Here is a 22981-nt window from a genome sequence, read left to right as displayed (position 1 = left end):
TGCAGTAATGAGATTTTTGATGTAAAATTCTGCTATTAGTTTTATAATCTCTACATTGTGCCTTGCTAAATGATGAGGCTCTTAAGCTTGGATTTGTGGGGCGTGCACTGCAGAACCCACACCTAAGGCCAGTTTCCAGCAGATGTGATCGTAGTTGTCACAGGCTGCTGTGCTGACTGTCCTTTTCCTACCACTGGTAGAAGTGCTTTTCTTTTGACAGCCCTTGCATTTTGCAGGCTGCCATTAGTAGCATCACCAATGGCTATAAAAGGCTGTTTGCTGGTTGTTTTATTTTTATCCAGTTTTATGTTCTTATTTAAGACACATGAGAAAATGCACCAAATTACTCTAGTACCAAAAGTAACATAAAACTTCACTGCATCTAATCTTCTGCAGCTGTACGTTGTTTCCAGTGTCTTAAATTCCCAGTTGTGGCTCTTGGTATCTACGAGAGTGCTTTGGAAGGATGCTTTGTTACAGTTGGTGGCGTACTGTTTTCAGATGTAGATTATGTATTTCCATGAGAGCTTAAACTCTCATGGAAAGAGAGAATGTGAACTCTCATGGAAAGAATGTGAATTTCTTTGGCCTCTAGAATTCAAGTATTTAATCTGTGTAATAACTGTAGTTTTCAGTATGCAATATGTATTTTTGTTGCCAATAGTGTATGCAGAGTTATTTTTAAAGAAAATTATGATGAAGCTGCTCAAGAAAACTTAAACTTTGTTAGCAATAAGTAACGTAAAGTTGTCTTGAAATGTATGTTGTATTTTTGGAGCTTATGATCTAACATTGTCATAGCTACAAAACTGCTGGCTGTGCAGAGGCTATATTAAATACGTGTCAATGTAGAGCTTATTTCAGTTACTTTGTCTTCTATATATTCAGAATTTCTCAAATCCTGCAGTGTGCTTTCATGTGAGAATGCAAATGAAAAAGTCATTATTCAATATAATTTTCAAAGTAGTTTTTTTGGAAGCCTTGGTCCAACATCGTGTATATATGTAAATATTTGATAACCTTTTATAGAATTATGCAAAATGGTACCTATTAACCTTAGAGGGTATTTCATTTGCATCTAATATTGCTGAAATATCTTGAATGTATGACTTTTTTAATGACAAATGAAAATTGGAAAAGAACTTATCTAATTATGAAGCCTGAGACCAAAGGTAAAATTAATGTTGTGTATTTGGATTCAGTCCTGGAGTTATGAAGCTTCATTATAATCCAGCCTGACACCAATCTTTATTTATATGCACTAACATCTCTGAGGTGGATCTAGTTTGCAAGGATTTTTTTTCTCCAAGAGAAGCAGAAAGCCTTAGTGTGCAGGGGAATAGGATCCAAACTTTGTCTTGAGGAGAAGAAAGGAGATTCTCAAATAGTGATTCTAGTTATATCACTTGCAGAATGGTTTTACTTTTTCACTCTAATGTGTAATTTTTCCTTCTGTAAGTAGTTAATTTGGAAGCGAATAGTATGTGAACATGATAGAAAGGCTTTCTGCTTGCAGAAGCAATGGAATAAATTCAGACTGTTTAAGCTGATCTGTTATATGGGCTATAAAGCTAGTTTAGTTCTGTCACCTTTGGAAAACTTTCCTGAGTTTATTTTGCAAGCACTTCTGCAGTTTGTGTAATATGCCCACATAAAACATACAGACAGGAGGCAAAGTACAAATAAACCAAGTAAAAATCCTGCTAATGCAAATATTTTTCCCCCCCATTCAGAGTTATTTTTAAAATCCCGACCCACACCAGATATACGAGTATAATCCACTAGCACAGAATAATTTTAGAGACAGTTTTTCTACTGACAAATTCATTGGTACTTCATATGATGACTGGGTGAAATAAAATCAAAAGCAAAAGCAACATGTGATACTTAATGTGTTCATAGGAGAATTAGTTGTAACGGGTTTTGCAAGTGATGGGTTGCTGGTTTGGTTTTAATTATACATTTACTGACTTGCTGGCAGCTATTACTCAATCTGGTTTTGGTGGTTGAGTAATGCGTGTTTGTGCGGAAGGCATTAATAGCAGCTTAAATAGGCCTTCACATGCACACGGGTTTCCAGTGGGAATGGCTGGAAATGGACTGATTTCCTCACAGCCACCCATGGGGTGTCAGGTTTCCCGTGGGTGAGCAAAGCTCATATGGAAAACAATCTGGCTTGCTAAGCATGCCCTCCTGGGCAGCCCCAGTCTGTGGTGGCTTTGTGCAGCACTGGTTGCTTTTACAGCTCCAAAGCTTGCTCAGTGACTGAACAGCCACCTTTCCATTCCAGAGGAAGGAAAAGTGAGGGCTTTTGGTCTGGGGTTTCTGCAGCCTCAGGGGTGGTGGTGGTTTTCCAGCAGGGAGGCCTCCCGGAAGGGGGAGTGTGCTTGGCTTCGGAGCAGCACCAGGGCTGCTGGAAGGGAGGATGCTGATTACAATAATAAACAAATGCTGGGGATAGATTACCACACGGCTGTCAGAGCAGGCGGCACCAAAGGAGGAGATCCCCAGCGAAGGCTTTGGAGGTTGCAGCAGGATCCTTTGCTGGGTGCTTTTTTTTTTTTGCTTGCACAAAGGAAGTTACTTTTTAGACGACTTCTAATGGGCTTTTCTGTGGCGCAGCATCTCCTGGGCGAAATGAAGAGGGCTGGAGGTGCCTGATTACTGCCATAGCAGCACCAGCCCATCGTGTTGGCTCTGAGGAAGTCAGAGGAGAGATGGCCTCCCGTCTGGTCACACCACCACATTTCCTAGGATGAAGTGTGCCTCATCCCATTTTAATTTGTCTGAGAAGTTGGTTTTTGATGCTTTCTATAGACAGAAATTTCTCTGGGGATTTTTTTTCCCTTGAATGGAGCACATGGAAGGATGTGTTCCTCCTCTCCATCTGTCATACAGCAGCAGTTTATAGCTTCTCTCACTCAGGGTCGCTGAGACCAAGCACTGAGCTTGAGGCCTGCCAGAAGCACTTGGGTCCTGCAGGCCATTGCTGAGGTGAGCTGGAGGCAGTCCTGGGGAGGTGTGGAGCCAAGGAGATCCCCACAATGCCATGAGGTCAGGTCAGCTCTGCAAGGAGCAGCACCCAGTGTCAGCGGCTCACCACTGGGTGACCAGCCCATGGGAAGGAGCAGGGACACGGAGACTGTGACGATGGTGCTGTGTGAACTGTTCCCAGGGGAACACAGCCCAGGAGAGGGACACGCACTGGAGTGCTTGGAGTATTTTGAGACTCTATAAGTGAGAAAGGAGAGAAACCTTTTGAAGGCTATAGACTTGGCTTGGAGGACATACCAGGAAAATGTAGGCTTTGGGAGACGCTTAATGATGATTGGCCTGAACTTCAGCTTACGTGAGTTGCTGACAAAATTTGAAAAGGTATGATAGGCACTTGCACACATGCCTTTGAAAAAGGCTGTGTATGCCTTTGAAAATTACACAGTAAATAAAAAAGGCAGGTTGATATTTAACTTGGGTTTTGTGTGTTGCTGTTTATGTCCTCATGTGCACTCTGTTTATGGAAATCTAATGTTTATCTTCCTCATTTCAGGTCCTACAAGATTACTTTTAGAGCATGTCCTCCGATTGTGGGCATTTTAATTTACTTATTTATTTAATTTTAAGTTCCAAAGGAAATGAAGAGCAGCTTGGGCTTTGCTAAGTCAAGGGTATAAGGGGACATTACAGGCTGCCTGTGACCTTGTTTCACTATTGGCATAAAGCAAGTGCTCTGGAGTGTGCTGTTAAATTTAGTTGAATGTTATTTTAGCTGAATTGGAAGATCTCATTATGGCATTTATAAGTAGAATTATTTCCAATGAATATGCAACTTTCCCATTGTTTCATCTGTACTTTTTTTATTCCAACTAGTTACTCTTTCTCTTTCCAGGTTGTTTGGTAGCAGTAATACTTAGAGGCAGGAGGTTTGTTTGAAGTGATTGTGCTGATGAGAAAGAGATATAAGAATGATAAAGAACAGATTGTTTTCATCTGTTTGTCAGCAGTTCTAGTGACACCTCACTTCCATGTTTGTAACCATGTTAGATTTGCTTTGTTTTTTTCTTTTTACCATACAAACTTCCTGTATCCTGCAAGACCACAGTATGTAACAAAATACAAAGTAGTTTATTTATGAATTAAGATAAAACACCTTAAAGATGTGGTTTCACAGTAGGAAAGCAGTTTGCAAAGCCTGATTCTGTGTTTTTTTAAACTTCAGGATGTTCTTCTTTTAAAATGTAAACCAGTGTTCTTCTCCTCAGTAGTTACCAATTTACCAGTTTTGTTTATCAGGGAGAAGTATGCTTGAGACAGTCACTATTCAGGATTCCAGCAGCATAACACTTTCAAAAGTAGCTAAGAGTAACACTAAAAGCGTTTGTGATCTGACTTCTTCACTGTATAGGTCACTGGCTCCTCTCTTGCTCCCAGTGTGTCATCTGGCCTTCACTCTTCTCTTGTAGCTACTGCTGTGGTAGCCTGTAAAGTTGAGGATGTGTGCCAGACCCTGAGATGCTTCATGACTTCATTAAGAGAGAAATTTTTCACCAGTGTTTCTAATATTTTATGAATCATACAAACCCTGGTATTTGCAAACTCCAGGCCCTCCCCTGTGATTTTGAATATTCCAGTGTTTATCTTCAAAAAATTGATCATAGCAATTCTCACCAAAACTTAGAGGTCTCACAGCTCTGCTGTATTTTTTAGCTTGCTGTGAAATTTTGTTTTCTACTATGCTGAAATTTGTAATGCAACATAAAAGGCTACTTTGGTGCTGGAGGAGGTTAACGTTTTATTTGGTGGACTTTGATAACAAATTCTAAAATTTTAGTCTGCTTATTTAGCAAGTTTTCTTTTCCTTTTTATTGTTTTTTAAACAAGCTCCCCTCCTCCCCTGCTTCATCTGTCCCTCTTATGATTCCCCACACACCCATCCTGTCCTTCCTGAGATGTTCGCTGCCAGGAGAAACAGTTATGACAGGGATCCTGGCTTGTAAGCTACTTTCAGCTCTCTGGATTGATTAATATATGTTCTACAGAGAGAATGATGAATGCTGTTGCTGTGGTGGTAATGCAGAAGCCAGATGGCATTTGCAGAAGCTTGCACGGCACTCCCTTCCTATGCACAGACAGAGTCACATTACACTGCAGTAGGCAGGGCTGCTTTGGCTTTGTTCAGTCATAATTATGTGACTGCTGGAATTAGTATTAACACATTTATGGTGCCCCTCAGATGTTGAGTCTGTGCCGTGCAATGGAGCCACAGAGGCTGTTGAAGGCAGTGTGGCATTCTCAGCCTTCCTGTAAGTGCATCATCATTCTTGTGATAAAATGAATCTTTAACTACACCATATGTCACCTCTTATGGTACTATCCAAGAAGCTTAAGTGCAAGTCAAGTCAAGTTTTTAGAAACTTGATGAGTTGGTACAAGGATCTTCGTAATACAAGCCTTTGAAAATTAGAAGTGAAGAATGTCCCAAAGTGGGTCCTCCCCAAAAAAAGTTCTGTTTTTTCTTCATGAAATATCTGAGAGCTTAAGTCGTAAATACATTTTTGTTATATCTACAGCAAATTGCTTTGATCTTACACTATATTGCAGTGGCTGTAGTGATATTCACTATGGTCTGTGTATGACACCTGAAAGAGGTTTTGATGTCCATCTTTATGCACTTCTGGCACTGGTGGATTTAAGATAATGGCAATTCTACCTAAAAGTTTTCAGTGTGTACTGCTACTTCTGAATGTGAATTCACTGTAAATGGATTGCTTAACAGCAACTGCTACTGCAGGCAGGACTCTGAAACAGCAGATGGGATGAGCCTTTCAAAAGGCATGACTGTTCTCTGACATCAGAAGAGACTTCCTGGATAAGATGAGATTTTTATAGCCTTCTTTTTACACGAGCATCTCTTTTTCCCAGCTACCCCCAGCATTTTAAGGCTGAGACCAATAAAAGTCCAGTTTCCCTTTCATAATGGCCAGTTTGATACACCTCTATCATGCCCTAATTCTTAATCCTTCCTTAAGAGTCATCAGAAAGTGAAAAGCTACAAGTAAAGCAGAGGCTAAAAGGAATATCTGCCACAGCAGTGTTCCCAGAGGCAGTTGGCAGAAGTAGGTAAAATGTACCTGGTTCAAGATAAACTAAACAATGTGCTATTAAAAAAGAAAAAGGTCCATTGCTTTGCTACCTGCTGTGAGACCTCAAAGAGCAATGTTCTGGTTGTTGTCTGTGGCGTGCATTTATGTCCTTTGGATGGCACTGACATTTTTCTTCCAGCTGGAACAGCTGGAAGATTTTTCTGCAGGTACTTAGATGAGCAGTCATCACATTTATTCCTGACCTTTGAAAGAGGCAAGTGCAGCATTTCTGTGACTGTCTTTGCTGACTTGAGCATTGTCAGTGAAGGCAGTGGGCAATCATTTTCATGGGACTTGCAATTTTGTGCACCCCTTCCACTCACAGGCATCATCTGTATTGGATGCAAGAAGTACAAAACGGTTCTAGCAAAACAGCCTGGGAGTAACTTTTGCTAGGGAAAATGCAATTTTTCAAGCTGATTTTCATTTATGAAGAATCAACTTCAAGCCCACTAATTCCTTTTGAGATAAATGTGTGGTTCAAAAGCCACATACAACAGATGGCTTGTACCCGGGGATTAAAAGGAGGTAGCACTCTATGTGTCAACACAAAATGCTGCCAGCATCAGCCTTGTACCTGTATGTCCATTTCTTGCAAACCTTATGTGGTTTTCCTGGAATAACTTGCCATCCCTGATATGTGGTCAGATGTTTACAAAAATACATGGAATTCTGTTTCCTAACAAACATAAAAATAATTGGAGTGTAATCCAGAATTTTGCTATATATAGTGGGTTCAAAAAACTTTGTAGTAAAACATTGATGAGTCCTGCCTTTAAACCCTCTGTGAAGCTGTGATTTGGTACAGAATGCTGTTGACTTTTTTCTTGAGAGACTAAATTGAGTTTTGTGTCCTATATGTAAGAAAAATTTGATTCGGGTTTCTTGATAATAGAATCTTTAATGCTATGGGAATATACTTCTTTCCCTTACTTCCCTGTTTTAGATCCTTGTATTATTACCCCAGAATTTTTAATAGTGAGAATTCAATACAGTAACACTTTGTATATTTTAAAATGCATAGTTTCTTCCACTTTAATTTGGCCATGGAGTTTTTGTCCATTAGTTGTGTTTTTTATCTTCATTAGTTGTGTTTTTATCCTCAGCAGATGTATTTGGGTCCTATAAAAAGGCAAATACTTTGCCTGTGTTACTGTCCTTACTGGTATATTTCTATACAGACAAAATCTGAAAAAAATGTGAGTAGAAGTGAATCTGTTAATAGCTTAGAGAGTTGCAGAGTCAATTAGAGGCCCTCTGGACTCATCATTTAGAAAAAAGACACATCATGTGTGGATTTGGCTTGGAGGGTTCTTGCCTTTTATAAAGTATTGATAGTTTCCAAAGGATAATTATGCCTAATTCTGTAACTGCTTTTAACATATCCTTGCAGTCCATAAGGGGGAAAGAAAAGACAAAAGTTTAATAGCTGGTTGAGTTAGGCTTGTAAGTTGGGTTCTGTTCCAATCTTTGTCATATGCTTGCTTTTACCCTGGGCATGCCACTCCAGTCTGCCTTTGGGCTGTTCTAGTAGCAGCTTGGTTTTGCATCCTTTTCAGTATTTCCATCTGCAGCCTTACTAAATGGCACATATTTATACATTCTTTAAAGACACATGCCCTTCAGTTGTCATCGCATGATCATTTAGATTTTATTTGGTAGGAGTTAAAGCAAGAAGTAGGCTTTTTATTATGGAGACAAGGTTTAAAATCAAATCCAAATATAAAATGAAAACTTGAATTCTGCAGGAAGACAGGTAAAGAGGGAGAGAAGCAAAGAAGTCAGAGAAGATTCAGAATGGAAATAAATTTTTGAAATCACAACATCAGAGTGGAAAAGGCAGCAGTTTGATCTTAATACTTAATTTTAATACTTAAAAGAAATTAGGAAAGTGGCAATGCTTTAGTAGTTTGGCTAGGGTTAAATACATATCTATATGCCAGTCTAGTTATTTCTTCTCCTTTCTATCTTTCAAACTTTGGAGCTTTCACCTTGATTTATATATAGGATCAATTATTTCCTCAAAAAGCTTTCTTTTAATTTAGGACATTAATCCTGCAAGAACTTGCATGTGAACAAATATGTTGACCTCATACAATAAATTTTCAATTCCATTTAACAGCCAAGTGTACATAAATATTTGCAAAATTAGCAAAAATATGGCATCTCTATAAGTAGTGCCTCAAAAAACAAAGTTGATAAAGCAAGAAGACATTTTCTGTTTATAGTGTATTTCTTTAGGGTTTTGGGGTTTTTTCTGTTCTGTTTTTGTTTTGTTTTTCTCTTCTTTGCCCTTTGATTTGTTTCACCTACACTGGGAGACCACTCTGGCCCAGATCCCTTAAGCATTGGGCTAAAAGTAGTGATGGAGTTTCACAGTTGTATCCCCCTCTTTATGTGGTAAAAGAAACAAAATTCTTCTCCTGCATTCTCCAGTGTGTTGCCCCTGTGACTCTGAATATGGGAACTTCTATGTCATAACAGGCGAATATTTAAGAGTTTCTTCTAAAGTATTGCAAAATTGTAAGTGGATTAACTCTTACTAGAATTAATCCTCATTGGGGCCCAGGTAGGCATAATCAACTTTTTTCATCCCATTTTTTGCCACATAGAGGAAAATGGAGAATCAAAGACCAAGAAAAAGGCAGGAGAAAGAGAAATAATAGATTAGGAGGGACATAAATTGGGGGGTTTACAGAATGATAGAGTCCTTTCCACTTTGAAGAAATACCTTTGAAGGTAGGGCAACCACATATTTACAAATAAGAATTCAAGGACTTTGATAACACGGTGAGTAAAGGAGCGTACTACCAATTGCTAGCAATTACAGCAGTCTTAGGATAAGATGGGAGCCCATCATCCAGAAGACAGTACCTAAATAAAAATCCAGACGCTTTATATCATTATTGAGAATAACTAACTTATTGTGCTCATTTCTTGCTGTTGGTCATTTTTTGCATCCTACCTTCCTGCTTTACTTCTTCTATGTGCACACTGATGTGGGGTATGTTATTTGAATTTCTCTCCATCTTTTCTTTGAGGGCTGTGACAAACTCACATTCAATAACTTTAGCAATCCTGTTGGGTTATCTATCAGCTGGCAGTGGTTGATTGGTTTTTTCACCTGGAAAACAGAAAGCAGAAATGAGAGAGAAGTTAATTATGAAACTTTATTCTTTGAACTGATTTATCTCAACATAGTTATTATAGATGGGACTCAAGAATATGAACAGCAGATTTATTGTACCTTAATCAATGTAACGTGATGGATGACTGGCAAATGTAAGAATCAAACCCATTGTGAATGAAACATTTTTAAGCATGCATGCTGAATTGTTCTCTCAAGTAAAATCAAAGAATGCTTTATGAAGGTTCTAGAATGAATGGGTTTACAGTTAATATTGTGATTGTAGAAGGAAGGTTAGAGATCAGTTTGTTTTCAATGAAGTTGTCATTTGTGACTTTGACGAGGCAAAGGGGGATGTTTTGCATGACCCGGCTTTTGTAGCACAGTTTCATTGCAGTTAGAATTGCAACTGCTGTACAGTCTCTGTATCTCCTGCTCTGTGGGATTGAGCTGGGTTTCACTGCACCTGCATGCATGTTGGAGTTGTAAGGACAGGAGATGCAAATATTTTCAGATAAGCATCTAATTCAGCTAGTGACTCTGCCATCTTATTTGGGTTGGCTGATCATCAGACGATTCCATTTTGTTTTTTTTCCTTTTAAATGTCTTTTTTTCCCCTGTATTTAGAATGGTGATGTTTATTGGGCTGTTTCAAAGACCAAAAAAGTGTCTTTTTACCTGCTTTAAAGAAATGAATCTTAGTGCAAATAAAGGTAGCTGTCCAAAGTCACACAGTAGCTCTTCTCGCCAGAGCTTCATCAGTGCGCTTCACCAGTGCTTCCCTCCCTTTCTCACCTCCTTTCCCCCTGCCTCTCCTCCCTCCTCTTCTTCACCTGTATCCTGACTTTTTTGTTTTCTTTCTTTACTCTAGAAAGCTTTTATTCTATTTAAAATTCATGGCTACTTTTCCACTTCCATTTGTATACGTGCCAGCAGGAATGCATCTTTAGGATGAGGAGGTAAAAAAGCCCCTTCCTTTTCTGCTTCTGGGAGCAGATGGTGATTACTGAGGAGCTGATTGGAAGAATAAAAACCTTTAAGGAATTTCAGTTATTTAATTTCCTCCTTTGCAAAAGAAGTTTATTTACATCTGCATCAAGTTCCTGTCATAATCTTCGTTGATTAATCCTATTGAGACAGCCAGTACACCTCCTGGCTTTCCACACATTTACATTGCTTTATTAGAGTATAGATAGATGTGATGTATGGATGCTAGAACCATTAGCAGTGGTGCAGGAAGTTTTGTTTGCTCTTTTTATGTGTTTTAAAATATCTGTAATGTGTTTCTTGAAGCAGATGGTAGATGAGAGAATAAAATGTGTTTAATTTCTAAGAGGAAGAGAAATGAATCAACAGAATGGAAATCACAAGCTTTTCTTTGTCTTTTCAGTATTTACTATGAAATTCAGATTATAATACATCCTGCCATTTAATGTCTACCTCTCCATATGTTCAGGCCATAATATAAAGTAGTTTAATTGTAAAAATGGACTTTTGGTTCCTGTAACCATTTAGCTGCAGTTTAGGGTTTTAAAGTTAAGATTTTTGTTAAAAGCTTTCATTATGTGTGACCTAAAATACTAGATAAAGGCTGCATTTCACTAGACTACTTAAAGTTTTCAGAACGTTTTATTTCAAAGAAGAAAGAGATGACAAAGCTAAGGCTGAATTGGTGTAATTTCTGGAGAGGAAATGAGTTCTAGTGCATTTGCAAATGCCACACTGTGTGAAATGCGTGGGTGAACAGGAGACAGTTAGTTACCTTCAGTGCTTCAAAACACAGCATCACAGAACTTGGTGTTTATAATTCCATTTCCTTTTTCACAGCTTTGGATGACTTTCAGACTTCTTTTCTCACACTTAAGAAAGTTAGACCTTTTGTAGTGACATTAATACGATTGCAGGTTTTCTCCTGTGCATCTTTTATCAGAGACACCCAAGGAAGCTGGAATACATGCTCTGTCCTAGTGTTTAGGGGTACTCATTAGAGTCAGCTCTCCCCTCCTCTACTCACAGAACTATGTTTGAACTTTTCTTGCTGGTATTTCAGGACATTCAAGCTGAGATTGATGCCCACAATGACATCTTTAAAAGTATTGATGGAAACAGACAGAAAATGGTGAAAGCCTTGGGAAACTCTGAGGAAGCTGCTCTGCTCCAGCACCGGCTTGATGACATGAACCAGCGCTGGAATGATCTGAAGGCGAAGTCCGCTAACATCAGGTGAGTAATGAAAACATCAAAGTGTGATGGGGCACAGTTCCTGTCTTCTAAGAGGCTTGACAAATATGACCACAGCATTGAAATGAAGTATCTATTCTCTTTCATGAAGGACTCCTGAGTGCAGATATAAAAACTTGGTGAACTTGTTCACCAGGTAGGCTTAACTATTTGTTTTCTCTTCAGAGCTTCACAGTTGTAACTTGCTGACCTTGTACCAAAATTTCCAGAAAGTGCATTGGGTCTTTCCTAATCGCAGATCAGTGGTAGTATCAGTGAAATAATTCTGCAAATCTGCCATTGCTTTGAAGGGAAATCAGGAGTTTGTTAATGGTTTTGTTTTTACAAAATTTTTATTTTGAAATTACCAAATTAATAGGACTTGCATCTTAAGTATCTTGATCCATTTAATTGGTTTTGAATTATTAATTCAAATTAATAATTCAATTAATGCTATTCAATTGAAATTTTTTTTAAAGTACTTATTAATCAAGGAATGAATTTTACAGTTTTTTGACCCTATCTGTGCCAAGCTGAAGTGTGGCAATTGTTAAATCTTTGTGATGCGATTTTTTTGAAATAGATACTGCCATATTCATTATTGAATTAAATTCTATATGAAAATGAATTACGTAGAGAATAATTTCTAGAGCTTTTAATTGCAACCACTTGCTTGTTGGTTTGAGAAAACTGTTCTTTTAAAAGAAAAGAACAATGTTAAACATTCATATGAATATTCCAAAGGCCAGGAAGATGAACCGACCTTGAAATTCAGGCACAGGAGTTTGAATGAGTGAAATAGAGGGGAAAATGTCATACTTACTTTTCATATCCACTTATCACCAACCTGCTAAACAGTTAAATGAAACTGTTAAATCAGCTCCTTGAAATCCCACAGGATTGAACTTGGACCCAAGGAATCAAGCAGTTTGGCGTCGGGGCTTGCAGAGACTGGCTCCGCCACATACACAGTTTAATGCAAAAGCTGTTGGACTTGAGTTGTTATGAGCTCTATTCACAAGTCCATGTGAGAGAAAGACAAAAGCATGCTCTTAAAATAATAGCTTATCAATTGTGGAGTCCTAGCAAGAACCTTTGGGTTCCTTGGCCATTCCTGGGCTTGGTCATAATATGGGAGAAATGGATGGCCATGAAAAAGGGCCTTCAAACCACTTATCCTGTATAGCTATGAGTTCCAAGGCTGTAGTACAGAAAGACTGATTGTGCAGTCTGCTGAGAAATTTGGAGTACATTTTCTGAATACAGACCCATCTTTTCTGTTCTTCATAGATATGGCATGTGTATCCCATTGGGCAGCATTAATGTTCCTCTGCTGGTACCTGCAGTGCTGCAGAACCACATGTCACTGGAGATCAAAGTGTAAGATAGGCAAGAAAGAGAATACTGGTGCAAATCTAAGACAAGTAAATTAACCTTTCAAATCTCAGTCACTACTGAAAAGAGTGTCATATTTCTGAGTTCATGTACTTTGCTCTGTTCTTTGACTGCAGTTCACTTTTCTAACTTGTTCAAGAGTCCTTAAAGCCTTCATAGGGGAGTAACAAAGCACAGAACTGATATGAAGTCTGTTTGCCTTCAATTTTTGCTTTCTTGCTGTATCTTTTTACAAGGATGAATTGGAAAGTAAAACCGTATGGATGACCGTAGTGAGAACAACATGCAACTTTTAGATGCTAGGACTGAAGAATGAAAAAGCTGATTGTTTCTTAATGGGTTTTAGCTTGGGATAGTGCTTCTAAATTAAAGTTTCTGTGAGCTTTTTAGAATATTTTCATGTACATTCCAATTATTCTGATTTTTAATTGCTGAAAGTACTGCTCTCCCAAAAAAAGACAGTATGAGTTTTTCTCATCACATCAGTCCTCAGAGCTGGTGTTGCTAGTCACTGTGTTGAGTTTACTTCTTTGCTTCTCTCAGTAAAGGGAGTTCCAAACTGGAAAAATGGTGCTGTTCTGACATATTTTTAAATGCACAGAAGCTGCTTAAACCTGTACTTGGAGTGTCTATGATGTTGCACCTCTCTCCTTGAAATTGTAGACTTACGCTTCTTTATTTCTCTCTCTTTATCTTATTCCCAGGAAGAAAACAAAGTCGTAGACTTGTGGGGGTCTGCTTTTTAAAGCCAAATGTTTAGGGGAGATTATTTTCTCCTGGGGCAGGAGGTTGTGAGGATGTTAGTGTTTGGGGGAGGGTAAAGGTAAAAGTATGGGAGAAACGGAAAAGGAGTTTCTCTCTCTTTCTCTATATTTAGACCACCCACCAATTTTTTTTTATTCCATGTGTTCCCTTGTCACTCAGCGGGAAAAGTGCTACCTCCATAGCAGAATCAAAAGCTGAGGAGGTCTCCAGCTGTGAAGAGAGCTTCGCAGGGTCAACAGAAGGGGAGTTGTGTCAGAGTTGCTGTTTTTTGGATGATTTTATTCAGCATGGAGAGGGGGAGGGAAGGTTCCTCTCAGTCTGATCAGTTGGATGGGAGCATCTGTGTTTTTCAGGTTCATCCAGGATTCCCTTAGGAGTGCTTTTGCATACAGGTGAATATTTGTGCTCCTACTCATGCTCAGAAACAATCACCTATAACTGACCTCTATTTTGATCAGAGAAGATTCTTAAGCCACCACTTGACCTAGTAAATCCTTGAGTTTGCCAATTCATTTGTCACATGAGCACAAACACCTGAAGCTTTGTTTGCAGGTTGTTTATCAGTAGAGTACCAATTCCAAAAACAAAGGATAGAAATCCTGTCTGAGAGAACAGAAAAGCCCAAGAAACATTTCAGAACTTCTGCATAGTTTATCTTCTGTCTCTGATAATGTCTGTATGACAAATGTAGATGTGATGCTAAAACTTTACACTGAAATGCAATTTAAAGTATATCTTGACTCTCTTGCTCCTGTGCAGCATGTGTTTTGAATGGTGTTTACTGAATGTGTATTTCTTTGCTCCCCAGGAGAATTGAATGTTTGTGTCTGCTCTTCAGCTTCTGCATCTTGCTTTCATTTTCAGTATTGCTTTCAATAAGATTAAAAGGATAGTATTCTGGAAAAATCCAGGCTGCTGAGTATTCCACTGTGTATTTTTCCCTTTTTAATTTGTGTCTTTGGGAGGTTAGGTCACTTTGTGCTCAGTTAAAGTCCCTGCTGGTGTAGTCCATTTCCTCTCTACCCCTTATTGCTCTACCTCTGCAGGATTAACTTGCACTGGACTTTGAAACCATGTGCTTGCTAGTGTTATTTTTGGTATTGACATTAATTTGGCATGCATGCAAGTACTAAGTGGTAAATTACAATGCATTTAATCCTGTAATGTATGCTATATCATTCCCATTAATATCAGATTAGTTTTTTTACTATTAATAGTATTGTACTGTATGTTAAATAGTGGTGAATCACCCTTAAGTTGTCCATTATCTAGTTACAGGAGTTTTTCCCCTCCTTACAAAGCTCCAATTTATTTTGCATACAAGAATTCCTCTAAATAATTAGAGCAGAATCTTGAAGCCTCAGAGGGTGCCAGTTTTTAGCGGTGAGAGCTGCTTATATGTGCTAGAAACAGTAATAAGTCAAGATGAATAGAGATTTCACTATCAAATGTACAGAAAGCTGTAAATCTGAGCATTTTAATTGTAGTTGCTACTAGAAATTCTCGAACATATATCTATACTTTTTTAGCAATCAGAGTCTAATGGCAACACTGTAAATTCAAATATGGGCTGCCTTGGCTTAGATGAGAGGGCAATGTCTCTCCTCTGCCTATAAGTAAGAAGTAAAACTCTGTTTTCACTTCAAGAAAGAAGGGCCAGTTTGGAATACCTGAAAAAATATCAGGAGAGCAGAGACAATACATTCCACTCAGAAGCTGCTGGCCTGCCCACCAAGGCCAACACAACTTGCTTGTGCTTCAGTGCAGGGTGGGATGCTGACTCTACTGTTTAGGCCTGAGCTGCTAGCAGCTTGTTGCAATTCAGTGTTGAGATAAAGGTATCAGTGAGAGCAATAAGGGACAATAGAAACCATAACACACAAAACTGTAGGCAATAAAATGTCACTTCTAACAACTACTTAAATTTCATAATTTTTCCCAAGTAGTTACTTAAGTGCTTTCCTTAACAAGAGTGAAGGAGAATAGATTCCTCTTCCTAAAGGTACTTGGTTTATCCTTTTCAGAAATGTGGAAATTTTTTTTCTTTGTATTTCCCTCCTTATACACTTTTACTTGACTGCTTTATTGATTCACCTATCCTAGTGTATTGCTGGGAGATCTCAGTGTGGCCAAACCTAAGTTTGTGTTGGAGTTGTGTTGTGTAGCACATCATCCCATCAATCCAAATGTTGCTGTATCAGTCCCAAACATTCACTCTAATGCCATTTGAGATGATAATACAAGACAAGCAGGAGAAAGTTTCTAGGTGTGATTCACAATTAATCAGGAAAAAAAAAAAAATAAGCAACAATGTGCAAAATAGGAAAGGGAGTAGAGTTAACTTCATTCATCCTTCAGAAGCAGGGGAGAAACTTGCAGAATAAGTGTTAGACTACACTGAAAATCATTCAGCTCTACTCCCCTATCTGTGTGAAGAAAAACTTTTGCTGATATGAATTAGGTACATGCTGGCTTTGAATGATACCATAATATAGAATGACTGCAGTAAAAGAGGGGTAGCTGGTCCCTTTTTGAAGATTTCTATACATCTTTAAGGCACTGCAGGGAGAAGACACCAAGACAAGGTATTTCTGAAAATTATAGAAAAAGATATTGTGGAGTTTGACTTTTTTGGTCAATTAAAGTGAGGAACAGATTCACTATATTAATAGACAACATCAATGAAAGATGATTTATTAAGTAACCTGTGTCACTGACTGATATGTTCATCAGGACAGGTAATTTCCTATTGATAACTACTGGTAAAACACACTGGATTTTGCTTCTGGAGAGTCAAGGTCTGGCATGAAAGAGTTCAGTTTTGCAATTCTTTAGCTCACAAAATGATGCTTGTGCATGTTGCACAATGGTGGAGTCACAGGAATTTTTTATGTGGCTTAGACATGCAATGTTCAAGGTTTTAGATGAGTTAAAGCATCAGGGACATATTTGTCTGTGTTCCCCTGTTTCTCCTCTGTTTATTTTGATTTGCAAAGTGTTCTGAAATAGATTTTTTTTCTTTTAACACAAAGTTGCTTTGCAGTTAAACACTTGAAACATTCTCATCTTACTGATGGAGTAATTTTGTTTGTTTTCCTACGCTGGTTTTGCCATTCAGGGCTTTAAAGATGCTGTTATGCTGTCTCACAGGGCTCACTTGGAGGCCAGTGCAGAGAAATGGAACAGATTGCTGACATCTCTGGAAGAGTTAATCAAATGGCTAAATGCAAAAGATGAAGAACTGAAAAAACAAATGCCTGTTGGAGGGGATGTTCCAACCTTACAGCAGCAGTATGACCACTGCAAAGTAAGTTGCTTAAATTTTATGGATATGATAATGTGAATTATAGAATAAAGCAAATTTTTGTACAGGAGAAATGATGAATGCTTCCTAGTGACTAATTTCTATAAAAAAGCTCTAGGTCTCCACCCATTTTTCTTACCTGCCTTGCCCAGTAAAGCACAACTAAGATACGCTATAAAATTGCATCTAAGCAATTTTTAAGACGTATGTTCAGTCTAAACATTTTTTTTCTTTACTGTTCCTTGATATTTTTGGAATTCTGATAGGTGAAACTGTTATTTTATTCTAAAAGTTAAGGAAGACATGCAAAAGTAAGAAGTGACCAAGAATCATGAAAGCAAAGATGAATGTAAATTCAGTAAAATTATGAACAGTGCCTTTCTACATGTTACTAAACTCACCAGTGATAGCAGCGCCCTACCCATGCACATTTACACTGCAAAGATGACTCAAAACTATTCTAGAGAACTACAATTTTTTTGTGCCTTGTACTGTTGTAACTATAGCATGCTGTTCTAGTTTTCTGGTTTTGCTTGTCCTGTTCTGGTCTGTCCATGATAGACTATTAATTCCTAAATAGTTCTTGACAATAAAAAAGTCACTTGCATCTGCATTTCTTTATTAATGTAGCATGTAGAGTCTATCCTGCCTACTCTGATCAGTAATCAAGTGAAGATAGTTTTGCCATTGGAAAAATTCAGTTTAGTAAAGCTGGTTCCATTTCATTAGTTGATCTGTACAGTGTAAACAGGGAAAGAGCACAATGCAGCTTTATATAGCTAATTGCATGATAAATATGTTCTCCTCTGCCAACAACACTGGTGTCTTTTCTGCTGTGGTGTTTGGTGAGGGCAAAATTTGAGTTTGGAAAAACTTACTAAAACAGAAATACTTGGAATATTGTGGGGAAGTACAGAAAATGTAGTCTGTCATGAGCAGCACTTTTGCATCTTCACTCCAAAATAGAAGTGCTTAAGGAAATCTGCACACATCTCTTCTTAATTTAGTCTTTTAAAGTAAATTTATTAGCATAAATTCAGGAATTTTGTTTCTTGAGAGTTCATCTCTTCCTAATCCACTTAAAGCATCATGCTCTGTTTCTAGGCACATCTGCTGTGATTCTTTTTATAATGATCAAATGGTGGATGACTAGTGCCAAAGAGCAATAAAAGGCTGAAACAGAGCCAAATATGATTTTGAAGGAGGTCAGTGGAAGGTGGTAGACCTCTACAGGTTGTTTTCTAAAGGCTTGTTTGTGTCTTGTGTAGATTACAGTATATGCATGATAGTAGCAAAACAGTACTAGTAAGTGCCTCTCATCTGAAGAACTCAGAATTGATTAATAAAACTGGGGCTTTATTCTGAAGTGGAAAAGTTTAGTAGTAATGGTGCTGGATGGCTCATTTGGACCACGAGTGAACTGCAGCAGTATGAAGGAGAGAGCCCCTCTGGGTTGTTTAATCCTTGCCCTTATGTTTAAAGAATAACTGATATTTTGTTATGTGTCAAGGTTAAGACTCTGGTGAGTGCATTTGGGAGCTTTTGGAGATTATTCTTTCATTTTTCAAAAAGGCAATTTTCTTGCAATGTCACAGTGAGTGACATAGTTGCCTGAGTCAAGTATTTAATATGAGCTGCATTAATGGTCTGCAACAGCATGAAGTTAAAGCAATCCTGAGTATCACTTTATTTTTTATATGCCTATTCCACCAAAAGCACTGTACACGCTTGCAGATATTTCTTAGATGACGTCTGGATGACTATTTCAAAACAGTTATTTTGTTTGGGGGAACCAAGTGATTCCCATATATCTTGTAATGATATTGTGCTATACCAGATACCAATTATTAGCAGGCAGCATTTCACATTCTGTTGAAGTGTTGCTTATTAGCTACTGCCAGAGGAGGAGAGCTTATAGACAGATGTCTATTGGTTTGATTCTCATGGCAATGCTTCACTGCTGTTTCTTAGCAGGAGATGTTCATTCCTTGCTGAAGCTGCAGTTTGCTAATAAACGTGATCAAGCTGAAAAGTTGTGGTTTGGGGGGGGAAGCCAACAAAAAGCTAACAAAATAAAACCCCAAACCTTCTAGAAGTCCTTTTGCTTCCTCAGCAAGGTTAAGTGATTGGTTGATGTGGTTAGGATGCTTGGTCCTTGGTTGAGAAGCACAAGTTTTATTCCTGTGATTTTTATTTTTTTTCTTTTCAAAGGTTTATGCCAAAACTGCCCTTTCAGTGGATTTTTTTGTAAACTTTATGTAATTCCATGTTGTCAGTTACTCTGTGCCTTGTAGTGTGGGTATTGCTGGCTGGTGCCATTTGCTTTGCCTTTAAGGAGTTCTATTTGGAATATCCTTTTAAGCTGGGAGTTTTCAGTGTTTCAAGTTTGAGGTGTAACTGTGTCAGATGAATATTGCAGAGATATGACTTGATTTCTCTAGCTCCAAAGGATACTCCTTTTATTCCACCTCTCGTCACCAGCTGTCCTGGTACTTTTAAAAATGCTTCTTTGCCCATTCTTCTTCAAGCGTTAAACCTCCTGAACATTTCATTTTTAAGATTTACTTTTGATCAAAGGGTTTTTTTATGATCCCTTGTTGAGTTTCTGCAGCACCATATCAGCTCCCCTTGAAAAGGTTCTCCCAGGTCTGTTTGTGTGTCTCTGCTCTCCTCTTTCCTTTAGTTTCATGTCTGAGTGTAGATTTGAAGTTTTCTTCATGCAAATTGAGCAGTTCTGTGCCTCACTTTGTCTCCACTACTCTGTGACCCATTTTCTCCAAATTTCAACTTGCTTTCCTGATCTTGTCCTTGCTGGCACTTCAAAATGTAAGTGGTAAAATAGTAGCTCAGCTCTGTAAGATGTGCCCTCATGATAGTCCCATCTCCTTCACTTTATTTTTCTGAGTTCTGTTGTGTTAGCATTATTTTTTGCCTCTAGTTACTCAATAATTGTTGTTTTTATTAACCTTTTCCCCCTCAGGTACATGGGATGAATTATTTGGTTCAACTTAATGGCACTAATTCTATAGACCTCTTTTAGTATCTCCCTCCCTTAGTGCTTGGTTTCAGCAGTGGTAGAGAGATAAGTACAGTATTATGTGACAGTTTGGGTTGGCTCACATTGTTTGGGTGCTACTGAGGTCTGTTTGGACAGGAGGAAATAAATGGTTTGCTGTTTGATTTTTAAACTTGTTTTTGTTTTAGATATCTCTCATTCTTCTGTGTTTTAAAAGCAAACATCACACAGAGTACTGTTAATAGGTTGAACTAGGGCTACAGATTTAGCCTATATTTCCCAGGTTAACAGAAATCTTTCAGGATGTGGCAAATATTTATAATTTTTTTACTCTCTTTTGTGTTGTTCAGCCAAACTTCCATCATCTGGAAGTTTATCACATGCCAAATGCTCAGTCTATCAATGAGCTCATCCAGTCTGGGTGTTGAGTGTTGCTCTGTGTATTGCAGGGAGCAGGGCAAGAGGAAGCTTAAACAATGGTACATGAATTTCCTATTTTGATTATTCTCAAAATTTCTTTGTCTTTAGAACAGGAGTTGTGGAGCAAGAAATCACAAGAATACTGGAAAATTTGGGACCCTGAGAGGAAGTTTAAAAGTACCTGAGCTGAAAAGTTGATCATACTTATAGATGAGTCTACGTTCATACTCCAGAAGTGTGGAACACAGGGAATGGTTTATAGGGGGAAAAAAAATGAAGGCACTTACCTTTTCAGAGTTTTTTGCCATTTTTTTCCATAATTTCAGTTTCTCACTGTTGCTAGTTCTTAGCAGCTCATGTTTCCCTTTCATTTTGTTCTTTACCAGTCTTCCTTATAAATATTTAATATTTTAATGTGTGTGATGCAAATTTTGATCAGCTGCATAGACCAGAAACAAAACCCCACACCAAGTCACCAAAACTGAAAAACCAAAACCACCATCCCAAGCCTGTTCCTCCCAGCCTCTATCCCTTGAAAATCTACCCCTACATCCATATTTTAGTATGCCAGAAAATAAAATCTGCAAAAATACCATGAAAAATCAGTGGGCTGGTTTTGTGCATGTGGAAGTACCTAGAGTCACACGTGTGTACAGGAGGAGGCAGCACAGATACTGACACCTTGTTCTTTGGAGATGCACTGAGACCTTTATGTGACTCACTTTTCCACTGGAAGAGTTTCTGACTGTAGCTTTTTGAAAGTATGCTTTTGCTAAAATACAAAGACTCCCTGAAAGCTATAAATCACTGTGGTTTAGATTCCAGAGAGAGAACCAGGACATTTCAAATTAAGCAGAAATTGGTACCCTCTTGCATAAATCCTGTTGGCATGTGTCTGCATAAATGAACAAATGTCTAGCTAATGCTAAATAATGCATGCATCTTGGATCAAAGAGATGCTTAACTTAGTTTCATTTGAGCTCAGAATGAATTGGCAAAGGACCTGTGAATGTTTGATTGATAATTTTATATCTATGGATAGGTCATTAATATTTTAAATACTCTTCAAACTTTTTGGGGTTGCTGTCTATGTATTTCATGTTTCAGACTTGTTTTGTTAAAGTAATCAAATAATGAAAGTTGTAGTATTTCAGTATATTTTACTCAGCTGTTTTCACTTAATCAAAGGTGTTAGCATAGCCAACTGGAAACTACTTTCTACATATTGTTATCCCTTCAGTGTGCCTGTAATTCTGTTATTCTCTTAAACAGTGGGAAAAGTCTCTGAGGAAAAAATCTATTTCTGGCCTTAAACTTTTCTTTGCTCTTTCAGTTTGCCTGTCTGACTTTGGGCAATGGGCTTCTTAAATTAATTCCTACTTAATTATTCTAGATTTGTTTTTCTAGTATATTTTCTGTATTAAAATATGCTTCCATGTTAGGAATTACTAAATCTAAGAATGAAAAGAGAAGCATTAAAGTATTGGTGCTGCTTTAGGCTATACCCTTAATTATAGTCTATAAAAAGTTTTATTAATTGTTACTCATTTCATCACATAAGACACAAAGCATGCAAAATCTCTGCTGCTTAGAGGTGGTCAGCTAAATTGGTTGGTCAGTTAATGGGTGGTTGCTAAAACATTAATTTTGACTACAGTGTGAGCTATGAGGGAGTAAGAAAGGAGAATTAAGTGGTCCATGGTTGGAAGTGGAAAAGCAGTACATCCTCTTGCTTAGAGGAAGAGCTGGAACTTGGTCTGATGGGCAAGGATGTGATGGAAGAAGGAGCTTGAGCAAGATGTACCACGCTGCTCTGAAGTGGCTCTTTAAAGTCAGGATGTGGTTTGGAAAAACAACCTGCTCTATCAAGAAGGGGAATAGCCTTCCCAATAGTCTATCAACATTACTGAGGGGTATATGAGATCCTTAAGTAAACTTGTAAGGGATAAGAGTTTTTTAAGAACTCTTGAAATTTTGCATATTTGAGAGTCCTGAATGTTGATTATTGGTGAAAAAATCTATTGTACTACACTGAAAGTTTGTCCTGTTCAAGGACAGTACAACTCATTAATCTTTAACTGAGGCTTTTCTTTGTGGTGTGTTTAGGAGGAGGAAGTGGAAATTGTGGGTGGGAATATTTTGTTGCAGGAGAGGAAGAGTGTAGTTAATGCCTGAAGTTAAATGAGGGTTCTCAAGTGGACAGACTTAAATCCATTGCTCACTAAAGATTTATTTAAACTGATTTGTATGTTACATTAATGATTCAGGTGCGTGTCACTGCTCTCCTGGGCTTTTTCTCCAGAAGAATTATGTGTAAACAAAAGCATGGGACAAAGAATGAAGTGTTAAATTAGGATGCCAGTGCAGTGTATTTTCAACTTTGAGAAAAAAATAGTTTCTCCTGGCTGTATTTCATCTTGTTCCCAGAAGTGTGACTGTCTTGCGATAAGTCAGGAAAGTTGTAACAGATCATTACTTAAAATAATAAATAACCTGGATAATGAAAGAACAAATTATTCTGTCGCTAATGCAGAGTAAATCAGGTTATCTTACTGTGGAAACAAACAATTCATAAACACTTTTTTAGTACAGTA

The 22981-nt window shown here is 38.0% G+C and overlaps 1 protein-coding gene across 1 annotated transcript in view; it reads left to right on the top strand.

Moving 5' to 3' along the window:
* Nucleotides 1-22981, top strand: part of UTRN (utrophin) — a 340746-nt gene that overhangs the window by 211254 nt on the left and 106511 nt on the right. The window contains exons 53-54 of the mRNA XM_053972321.1: nucleotides 11318-11490; nucleotides 16798-16954. Coding sequence (XP_053828296.1) covers nucleotides 11318-11490; nucleotides 16798-16954 — 330 coding nt within the window. The remainder of the gene's footprint in view (nucleotides 1-11317; nucleotides 11491-16797; nucleotides 16955-22981) is intronic.

This window comes from Vidua macroura, chromosome 3 (genome assembly GCF_024509145.1).
Source record: "Vidua macroura isolate BioBank_ID:100142 chromosome 3, ASM2450914v1, whole genome shotgun sequence".
Lineage (NCBI taxonomy): Eukaryota > Metazoa > Chordata > Aves > Passeriformes > Viduidae > Vidua > Vidua macroura.
Note: the sequence above shows the minus strand (reverse complement) of the source record. Positions and strands in the feature narration are given on the sequence as shown.